The 11,664-nt window shown below is 44.8% G+C and overlaps 1 protein-coding gene across 1 annotated transcript; it reads right to left on the reverse strand.

Moving 5' to 3' along the window:
- Positions 1-6,102: 6,102 nt before the first annotated feature.
- On the reverse strand, positions 6,103-11,454 carry LOC115902764 (pre-mRNA-splicing factor CWC22 homolog). The gene is made up of 7 exons (XM_030946531.1): positions 11,409-11,454; positions 10,868-10,939; positions 10,494-10,631; positions 9,796-9,848; positions 9,116-9,199; positions 8,799-8,891; positions 6,103-7,400 (listed from the first exon to the last, which is right to left on the reverse strand). The coding sequence occupies exons 2-7, from the start codon at positions 10,935-10,937 to the stop codon at positions 7,350-7,352; spliced, it is 489 nt and encodes a 162-aa protein (XP_030802391.1). The 5' UTR covers positions 10,938-10,939; positions 11,409-11,454; the 3' UTR covers positions 6,103-7,349.
- Positions 11,455-11,664: the final 210 nt, after the last annotated feature.

Genomic DNA, 11,664 nt, shown 5'->3' on the forward strand with positions numbered 1-11,664 from the left:
CAAACCATAAATCTGCACTAATGGTGGTCTGAAACAAACTCTCATGAAACTTGGGTAGTGTGAAAATCAGATCCTCATTGGTAACTGTCTGACTCCAGAGCTCTGTTCCTCCTGGGCTGCACTACTTGCTAGTGTAGAAAAACAAAAAAAAAATCTTGATGAGACCCTCTGATCTGTTTTTAGCACCTCCTGAGAACTTGTCCTGTGTCTTAATTCTTTAAGGAGAATGAAACATTAACTATCAGCACATCATCATTAACAAGCAGAAGTGAACTGAACAAGAATCATTCTCAATCCTCAAACATTCTTTCAGAACTGAGCAAGGCTTTTGGTATTAGCTCAGAGCATCACTGTGGCCCCATTGCTGACAGTGTTGTGCTATCCAAAGGACACTGTGACACCCAGGAAGAAGCAATCCTAGACTTGCTATGCCTGCTAATAAGTAATGGCAGCAGGTCAGCTACACTGCCCAGCTTCCAGGGCTGGCACTCCTTAGAGCCATGGCTCTCCTGAGGGAGGCTGTGCAGCCTAGAGATGAGCCTGGCCACGGGCTGTGCCAGCCAGAAAGGATGTGCAGGCAGGGGCTGAGGTTCCTCACCCACAGCAGCTCAGAGTTCAGGCAGCTGTCATGCCATGGGGAATTGGAGTAAGCTCTGAGGGAAATACCTGTCTGCTGACACTGCACTGTTTATACATTTCAACACAGAACCTTGGAGAATTAAAGCAAAGCTGTGGAATATAAACCAATTTATTTGTACTTGTTGTCTCTAATTAAAGGTCTCCTGAAATATAATCTGTCTATATCTAGCCAAACACAACAGCTGTTCCACTGCCCTACCGTGTATATATCAAAGCAGCAAGGCACCAATGCTAAAGGCACTTCATCTAAACAAAAAACCTTCATCCTCTCTCTACAGGTACACATGCAACTGCCCACCTTCTATCTTGCTATCTCTGCAATCAGATCTCAAGATATAAGGTGATAAATAACCAGGATTAAGCAATTGCAAAGGTCTGAAGTTCTCAATGCAAACATGGTATTACATGGTCTGCAGGTACAACCTTGAATAGAAGTCTTCATCAGCATGAACGTGCTTCTGAGCATGTCTTACATGAACCAGTAACACCACAAAAGGAGATGACAGGAGAGACAAAGTGGGTGTTTTGTCTCCAGATATTTTTGACTCATTCTGTTGATTCCATACCTGATCCTGTGTACTGGAACACTTCAATATCAGCAGATGGCCCCAGATGGCTCAGAGCTCCCTGTGCTAAGCAAGGTATATACAAAGCATGCATGTGTTTTTAACAAAAGGGAACCATTTTTTCCCCACATGAGGTATTACTGAAGCATGAATTGCATTGCTTAGCACATTCTGCACATCAGTCAGATGAGTGGTTCCAAAAGGGGACTGTGTGAGTACAGGGGGTTAGTAAACTACAGTGCTCTAGACACAGCCTAGGGCACAGTTACTCCTTGCCAGAAGCTGTGGACAAGCAAATCTGTGTTGTTGCTTACACCACTTCCCCCAGACACTGCTACAGGCCTCTCCCAGAAGGAAAACTACAGTTTGACTGAATGGCTCTGATATTGAGCCATTTGACTCTGATATTTGACTCTGATATTTCTGTGTCCTGCTGCACCTCCCTGCTAAAGGATATGGCACTGCAGTTTTGCCCAAAAAGCATTCTTACAAGCCTTCCTGGTGTGCCCTGCAATAGAGGAAGGGCTATCAGGCCTCCCTCAGTTCCACCCACCTGTGCCGGGCAGAGACATCACAATTTCAGTGCCTGCCTTTCCCTGGCACTGCTGTCTGTGTGAGGGCTGCTGGCACAAGGGCCCTCTTGTTCCCTTTGCATGGTCAGACAAGCCATGTCTCAAGCTGGCTTACATCAGAAAGATGCTCTGCTGGCCCTGAGTCTTGGGCCCAGGTCTCCCAATGACTACCAGGTATTTTCTGTGCATTTCCTGCACAAAGATATTCTCAGACAAAGGGAGAATCCTTACAGATGAGATCTTAAGAAAACACAACAGAAAGGTGAGAAAGAGGCCTGCAAGGACACACTGTATACAGTCACTGGACACTTAATAATATTATAAATTGTTAGGCTCCTGGCTAGGATTATCCCACAGATTATAGCATTTTACCTCTATATTTTAGCCACAGACACGTTGCCTTTACCAAATAAATGTAATGTAACCCAGGAGCAGAGACACCAAAGTGAGGAAAAGAGCTTCTGTGTTTTTGACATCAGAGTATCTGCTCTCAGAATGTAATTACTATTACATTTGGTAAGAGTTCCCAATGCTGTATCCTCAGAGGCCTCTATCAGGTCACAGTCCATCTGCAGTACTTTTCCAACTAATTCTTTCCAGTGTCAAGTGGCTTAAAGCAACAGATTGCACTTAATTTGGCCTGAAGACTATTTAAATAACCAGATGTGTTATGAAACAGTGACACTGAAATATTTCTTACGTTGGAGAGTTTTCTTTCTATATTCTGGCACTGGTATTTAGGAGATGGAGAAGAGCAGAGTGCAGTTTCTGGAGAACTCAGCAGCCCCAGGTAGGGCGGTGCACCTTCCAGGCCCCTGCTGGCTCTCAGCAACCTGCTCCCGTTGAATTCAGCTACTGAGAAGTTAAAGGCTTCCTTCTGCCTTTGCTGCTGGTGCCTGTGTGCCTTTGCTGGCACACAGGCACCAGCAAAAGAGACTATTGTCTGTCCCCAGCACAGCCAAGGGCAAGAAAGGAACAAAGACTGCATTAAATTCATAGGACAGCAGTAACACATGTTCCCCATAAACAACCATAATTAGGAATTTGCGAGCTAATTATAGGATTTCAGAATAAGAAAGTGCAAAGCCAATGTCCAAAGGTAAAAAAAAAAAAAAAAAAATAAAAGGTTTCTGTGACATTCCAGCTGGCCAGCATTGCCACCTACCGGCAGATATTCCAGCACCGACCAGCCAGGGAAAAGGCGGCAGTTCGGGACAAATTCCTCACTCCCACACCACTGTTCTGTCACCCCTAGAGCAGCTCACGAGTGGAGAGCAAAGTGAACAAAAGAGATGCCAGCCCTGCTGCTCAGTGCCTGAGAGGAAGATGGCAGCAGTGGCCAGCAGGCTGCCATGGCACCAGCGGCCACCATGGACACGGTGCCTCTCGGGCTGGGGGGTGATGATGTTCCTCAGGCTGCCCCAAAGGGCTCTCAGGCCTTCCTCAGACCCCTCAGCACCGTGTCCTGCTCGTCCCCCAGACAACACTACATCACTCACACCCCTGAAGCACAATTTAACACTGAAGTTGAACAGGCAGGGAGAAAAAATACCTGTTGCCAACAGGCAAATAAATCTCAATCTCTGCAGTGGACAGTAATTTTGATGATTAATTTTGTCCAGAGATGAAACTAGGTAGATGGGTGCTTGCCAATAATTTTAAGAAGCCGGTCTTTAAAAACTCATTACCCTACAGCTTGAAATATGACCAAGTGCAAACTGGAGGATTCTCAAGTATGCCCAGGACCTCATTCCTTCAGAAAAACCCATTATGACATAAAATCCAGCCATTCCAGAGTCCTCAAATGACAGTGGAGGTCCCAGCCTTGAGTGTTGAACCAGAACTTTGGAAAGTTGTTTCTAAATACACACAGCAAAGACCATGAGGAGGGTGTTCAACACATGAAAGGACATCAGAGCTCCACCAGCCACCAAGGCCCCTGCCCACACCAGGAAAGGTTCAGCAGGTGATGCCAGGGCAAGTCACTTCAGCCTCTGTGACCTCTGCTCTCCCCCTGCATGTAGAGCTCGCTCAGTTTTTCCTGTTTCAGAGGATAACTGGCAATGATAATTCCTGCAGCATGAAACCCCAAGTACATCCAAACAGCACAACCTGCCCAAGTTTAACCATACTGAATATTGAACTGTTACCAAAATGGCAGGTCCTGCTCAGCTCTGCAGGATGAGACACTTTAGCTCCATGGAGCCAGGCACTTTGAAGTCAACATAGCATTTATCAATATTGCCTCAGCTTTTCATCTCTGCTACGTTTCTGTGTGGGCAAAAGAGTGAAGTTCAAGCCAACTCTAGAGGAAATGAGTAACAAAGGATTGCACTGTCCACATGAACTGGCTGGGATAGAACAAACAGTGCCAAGGAAGATGGGCATGGCAGCAGCAGCTCAGAAAATGTATCCTTCATCTCCTTCCCATGACAGTGACTTCTGCTTCTGAAAATTCTGCTGCTAAAAAAATTCAGTTGAGTTCTGCACAATCCTCAGAATGGAAAATGGTGCAGAACACGGAAGGTGAGTGTGATAGGGAAGACCGCCACACACACACACACACACACACTCACACAAAAGGCAGGTTTCAAATCTAAATGACTTCTATTATTTGCCATTTTAGGAAGAACTTCAACTTGCCCAGCCAAGTAAGCTTCTGCAGCCCCTGCCTCATCACCTGACCTCTACCCACTCCACAACTTCTGACAGCAGCCATCTCCCTCCAGCCCTGCCTCACCTTTTCCACTGCTCTCCTGTTCCAGCCTTCATCCCTGCCCATGACATGCACTTCTTGGTAGACCTGGCAGCAAGTCTATCAGCCATGTGTGTTAGCAGGTTAACATCCCACAGTAAACTGCCTCACATTTCCCTCATGCAAATTTCTCAACTTGATTTTCAGTACACTCTTCCTGTTGTAAGCTTCTCACCTGGTGGTGCACCTGCCACAACAGGGATTGCAGCAGTATTAAGAAACCAAGCTCTAGTGAAAGGGTCAGTGAAATGAACTTTTACCCCGAGGGTGCAAGGCATGGAAACTTATTCTGGCTGTAAGGGCCTGTGCTCACTAGGGAAGACTGGAATCTGTTGGCCTCTTCCCAACAGCACATACTCAGTCCCAGAAGATGCACAGGGTCTCACTGCTTGTGGGGAAAGATGGAGAAGGGGAGGATGCAACATGACTCAAGCCTCTTTAGAAACCCGAGAATCTACATGGAGATGGGTAGAACAGAAAAGGAGGCTTATAAAAGCAGCAACTGCTGGAAGTTTCAGAGAGCACTTGTAACTGAATGGGCAGGAGAAAATAAAGCAGAATCACTGACACAGCGTTTAAGCAGCTTGGCTTTGTAGAAGAAATGATAGCTTAGAAGTAAATGCTGGCACAGAAATATTTTAAAGCATCACCAAAGCATACCCAGCATGTCAAGAAAAATAAACAGAAAATTTCTCTGTCCCGAACACACACCACAAAAAGGTTTTGTAAGAAGAATTAGTTTGACTCATTTTTGTACCATGAGAGACAACTACCAAAACCCAAAAGGAGGAAGAGTCCACATCATATTACTAAAGGCCCTTTGCCTTTTCCCTGCTAACGCAGAACAGGGCAGGAGTTTTTATGATCTTGACCAAGGCAACAAAAAGCAAATTATTTAAACTAAGTATGAACATTCCAACCAATGCAGTTCTTTACAACTGTGATCTCTGCGTTTCCCATTGCTATTTTCTTTCCATTTTCCAAATTTCTACTCCCTACCCCGCACCAAGTTTTCCATAATTACACTATCTTTACATAAAATATAACCTAGGGAATGGGAAGGATGCTGTCTTCTAAGAGTGTGTTTGGGATTAACCTTGTTATGCAAAGTCCAGAGACAAAAGCTGCTTATCTGGGCAAGATGCTCTGACATCACTAGCTAGAAAATACCAAAGTAGCATAAATCAAAGCATAACCCTCATGATAAATAAAAGGGGGTTTCTTATTTGGTTGGTTTTTTCCCCTCAGTGACATTTCAGAACAGTGCTTTCAAAAAAACCCTTTTGATAGTTGGATTAAATGTCAAGGAAACTCCATTTCTTACCTGTGTTTTTGCAAGTTTTATGTTCATAAAGACGTATGGAGTTTCTCTGCTGAATCAGGGCTTTAGTCTCTAAAGAGTTACATCTCTGCAACAACTACAAAATGCTTCACAACAAAAGTAGGGAAAGAAGAGGATTCTAGCATCTTCAGATGGTTTCACACATCAAAACAGTTATAAAACTATCCTTTGAGCAATGGTACAAATCTTCAGGTTCACTTGAAAACACTGTAGCAGACACAGACACAGTTTTCCATTTGCTCTTTAATGATCTCCCCCCCTCTGACTGCTGTACACTCAATGTTTTTGTCAAAGTCAACTCCCCTTGAGTCTTTCCTTCAGGCATTCCTAAAGCACAGCTCCTGAGGAGCACCTGCTTCACAGTGATTCCAGTGAACTCCCACAGCAGAGTTATGTACAGAGGGGCCTGCTAGTAACCTAGAGTCAAGGTGTGGAAGGGAGAGTGCAGGCACTGAGCAAACTACCACAGCTGGCACACCCACAAGCTGTGCTGGGCTCCTGCTGCCTGTCCAGACCTGTCTCATCTCCCAGTGGACTGCCAGCAGACCTGTGAAGTCACTGTCACTGTCACTGCCTGCCTCAACACCATCCCACAGCTCTTTCTCCATCAGACTAAGGCATGTCGATGGCATGTGCCTTGCTGCACTGCAAGGAGAGAAAGATTTGATACAGGCTCACAGGATCAGAACAGCAGGCCACAACTCCAGAGCTTTCAGCCTAGGAACTGCAACTCCAGATGCAGGGGGCGGGGGGTAAACTATCTATTATGAACTGAACAACTGATTCAGATAAACAAAACCAGAGACCTTTCCTGCTTCTATTTTAGGATAAAAACAATTTGCTACCATTATTACTCTAGAATATTTTGCTGTTACACTTTCTAATGAGAGAGAGCAATAAACTGTCCAGAGAAACACCACATCTCGAATTCTGAAAGAAAATAACATATTAGTGCATGAACTTTCAAAAAAAAATCATTTATGTAAAAGGATGTTCTATTTACAAAGGTCAGTTTGCTCTTTATGATATGCATAACCACTACCAGAAAAAAATATGCATGAAAGAATCACCTTATCTTTCAAATAAACATTTACAAATACTCTGCTTAAACTACTAGAAAAACTAAGACATTTGAAATTAAGAGTGCATTCTGCATGCAGTTAAGATAGAAATTACATTGCTGGACTTTAGTGTGTCATTTCTTATCATTGTGAACAACAGACACTTGGGCTCTTCTAAAACACCACAGCCTGGCTATTACCTTAGGATCTCAAAAGGAGGACATGGATCTCCAGGAACAAGTTATCAGCTACTCTGTGTTTTGCCATTATGAAAGGACATCCCAATTTTCTTCTCAGTAGGAGGGTCTGGTCTTGTCCACCTCGGTGTTCTTTTCCCTGAGTTTCTCTTTAGTGTCCTGCTAGGATGATGGCTGGCTGGGTACATCTGCCAGTCCTTGGTGAGGACTCCTCCTGTTACAAGGCAGAGTTCAGGAATTCCAGGAGCTGGGCACGGTTCCGGTCTCTCTGTCGAGCAGACAAGCAGAGGCAGTGGCTGAACAGAGCTATACTCAGGAGCAAGGCCACAGATCCCTGTTTTCTGTGGGGTTTCCACATCCCAAAGCAAGTGCCATTGACACAGCTGGGTCCAACCAGCTACCAGTGAGGCGTGGGTACCCAGGGGAAGTGCCAGGAATGGCTACTGGGGACACAAGCTGTCCCTATTCCATGAGACATTTCTTAAGTGGCTCCCTAAGGAGGCTCCACTGGGCTGTCATGGTGCAGCTCACAGCCTGCCCAGGAGGGAACTCACAAGCACAACAGATGCTCCTCTCTGGTGGCTGAGGCAACTTTCACTGTACTCCCAGCAAGTCCTGAGCTTTGGGAAGTATCTTTTTATCTCTGTGCATAAACAGCAGCTTATGCAGCATAACAGAACCCTGAATTTGGATTCTCTCTTCACAAAAGAGATAGCCCAACTGGTCAATTCCACAGATTTTTATAAAAAAATTATTGAATCTTTAAATATTGTAAAGAATGGATGTTGTTCAATTCAGCAAGACCACAGGCCCCAATCAAAAAAAGGACCAACATCAAATATTTGACACCAAATATTGTAACAAGTAGGCTACTGGAACAAAACTAGCAAACATTCAGCATAATTTAACACACACTTTGGTGTCACAGAGAGAAGATAATGTGTTTCAATCAAATTTAACTCAGAATGCTCAGGACTGCTTTGGCAGCTGTAGAATGAACTACTAGGGCTGAACGTGAATCTGCCAAGCTGGATACCTCAAGGAAGTAACACTTCCTGACCAGTACCAGAGCCCTCTGCAGGTCACCCTGAGGTGCTGAGGAGTGAAGGTATTATTTAAGGGCTGAGTCCACACATCCACAGCAATAGCACACAACACACAACTCATGGTATTTATTTCCCTAGGTACCTCAGTAAAAACATTTGACTGCTCTAAGAAAATGCAGGAGGATGTGCAGTAATATAACTGGGATGTTAAAAATTCCTCACTAAATAAAGGCTTAGTCTTGCATGTGTTAGAAAAACACAGTGAAGTAGCAATTACCACAACTGATCACAAGCGACTGAAAGAAGATGAGTACAATTAGCACCAGAGTAAGAGAAAGCTACAAATTGCCTGATGATTAGAGGCTGAAATTCTAAGAACCTGCACAAGCATCCTTTGGTTTATCTGCCCATGACTGAGTATTCCAAGCCCCTTCATAACATAAAACCTGCCAAAAGAATGAATTAAAATTTCTGAGAGGGCATCACAGCCCCACTAAAAGCTACCCTCACTTTAGAACTCTAAATTGCAAGACCCACTCTTCTACAAAAACTACTACTAGAAAAAATATTAAAAGATACAGCATTTTTTCTTAGGGACATTTAAAGTAATTAACTCTTACCTCTATATCTTCCTTAGTCTTCTTTATTTTCATCTTAATTTTCTTTCCGGTTATCATGCTGTAGTTTTCATTCTTCTTCTTGTTTTTGAAGAACTGAAATGAGATCACATGTTAAAAAGACATAAGCTTTGCTCTGTACAAATCTTATGTAAAATTGCAGACAATAATCTTTTATACTTCCTTAGTGTCCACAACAACAGAGAGAGGTTTCTACTGGTTGATGACCAAACTGGTGATCCTATAAACATTTTTATGACAGGATGGATTAAGTATGTAGGTGAGAAATAAAACAGGGCTTCACCCTCGGACCAGCATACCTTGGAAAGCTGGACAGGGCCTGTTTTCTCTTTCCTTTTCTTCTTTTCTTTCTTTTTCTTCATTTTGTTCTCCTTTTTCCTTTTCTACAAGAAGAAGACATGCTCTTATGCTTACAGACTAACAAGGGCAAAAACCCCCAAACCCACCAGGATCTCCCAAGGCCACTCAAGTCAAGACAGACACTGCTGCTTGCCCTTACCCCTGCTGGACAAGCAGTAGAAAGTAATGGACCACGGTTAGCAACCCTTGGGACTCTAAGCAAGAGTCAGAAAAGGTTTGATTCCCTGTTCTCTCTCTTTTAAAGTAACCCCAGTATATAAAATCACTGAAAATGGAATAGAAAAATTACAACAGCAAGAATTTATCACTCCCCAACTATAAATAATTTCTTCTGGCAAATTCTATAACGTTATCAAGATTCCCCACTTCTCTTTTTTTCAGAGACTACTCTAAACTTCAGCTGGACCAGCAATGATTGGCAATAGTAACTTTTAAATTATTTCTCTTTTTGTCTGAAGTCAAGTGCTCATTTATCAATTCAGCTACCACAACCCTAAAAGCATTATTTAGATTTACACAGCCACAGATGAAAGCCTTGTCTTACACGACATTTAAGGTTATTGAAATATAAAGAACTGTTTTGTTTGTTAACTTCTTATTTCTCTTTGTAAACTTCTACCTTTTTATTGTGTTTTTCTTTTTTCTTCTTCTTTGACTTAGACTTAGGAGAATCTAAAATTAAAGGAAAAATAAATAACAAAATCAAACACTCAGTTTAGCATTCTGAAAAAGGCATTTGATTTACAGATAAGACAGAGAAATGTGAAACATATGAAGAAAGTGCTTTAGTTCAGCTATATGTATCAACACAGGTTGAACTAACCTTGAGAAAGTTTAAGTTACTGCCACTTACTGGACTAACATGGAAGCTGAAAATACCTGATTTACTGATTCTGCAGATGTGCCATCTTCACCCGAGTCCTCAAAGTTAAATGCTTGAAATGTTAAGACCAAAGGAGGACTAAATCAAACCCACAACTCTGGTCTAGATAGACTGGTGAAGTAAAAAAAGATCTGTGTTTTGAGAATGTAACAAATTGAGGGGCTTAAATATATATAGCATATTTTTACCAAGCAACACTTATTTGAATGGCAGTTTGTCTTCAGAAGGAATTCAAATTAACATAAGAACATTGCAAACTGTGTGTGAAGGGGCACCTTTACACAGAATAGGAAAGGGTTATGAGAGAAACAAGCAGCACTGGCATTCTGCACTGTCACTTTGTGGTGGTTTTACCACTTTTAAAACAAGCTTTAAATGCTCTCAGGAGTGCTATCAAAACTGGAAAACACCATGTGCATGTGGAGGTAGCTTACCTCTACTACTACTGGAAGAAGATGACCTTGAGGATGAGCATGATGAGGAGGAAGAAGTGGATGTACTGCTAGAAGACGATGTGGATGAAACAGATGAGGATCTGCTTCTGCTGCGCTTTCGTTTCCTTTTTTCTTTTCCTTAGGGTAACACAAGGCAACAGTGACAAGCCTGCTAATGACTGTGGCCTACCAAAATGACTCTCAGTAGAATTTAAACACAACAAACCCCTGTTTTGAGGGGTTGGTTGTGTTTTTCCCCGCTCTTCCAGTGTTCCATGGTCTACTGGCATCAGCAAGCCAGCAAACCCAGTAAGTGACACAGAGGGTGACACACAAACCAACACCAGAGAACAGCAACAGATCACAGCACCTACCTCGGGCCTTCAGCCCTTCTTCTGAGGTTGCACACAGCGTCCTGCTTTTCTCATCCTTCCTGTTATCCATACCTAGTCAGAAGCAAGAGGACATTCAATAACATCATTTCCAAAAGACTTTGGCGGTGGGGGGTAAATTCAGAAAGAGAGGAATCGACCCAGCACGCCTGAGGGCAGCGCCATGGAAGCGCAGGGTGGGACAGGCTGGAAGGGACCACGGAGGGTCCCTGGTTCAACCTCCCCGCTCCAGCAGGGTCATCCCAAGCACACGGCACAGGACCACATGACACCGCACCACACTGCAGGAAAGCGCGTTCATGCCCTTGCACCAGGAACCGGAGGCCAGACGCGGCTCGGGTGCCGCTGCCGCAGACGCCAGGGGGGTTTTACCCACACCTACATGTCGGGCTGTCGCTGCATCACGGATCCCGCCCACGGCCCTCAGCGGCCGCACCCCGACCCGACCCGACCCGACCCGGCCCGGCCCGGCCCGGCCCGGCCCGACCCACCCTTCCCCGGCCGCCCCGGCGCCCCGACCCACCCGCGCTGCGGCCGCGGCCGCCCGGCTCCGCCGCCCCTGGGCCCGCACCGCCCGCGCCCCGGAAGGGCTGGGGCCGCCCGCCGCCGCTTCCTGCCCTCCCTCCCTCCCTCCCTCCCTCACGGCAGTAGCACGGGGATGGATCGCGGCCCCCGCTCCGCCTGCCGGGGCTGTGCCCTGCCCAGCGTCCCCTTCCCGCTGCACAGCACCGTGTTTCCAAGCACGCCGCAGTCGTGGGATTATGGAACAGTTCCTGTTC

The sequence above is a fragment of the Camarhynchus parvulus genome, chromosome 3 (assembly GCF_901933205.1).
Source record: "Camarhynchus parvulus chromosome 3, STF_HiC, whole genome shotgun sequence".
NCBI classification, from domain to species: Eukaryota; Metazoa; Chordata; class Aves; order Passeriformes; family Thraupidae; genus Camarhynchus; species Camarhynchus parvulus.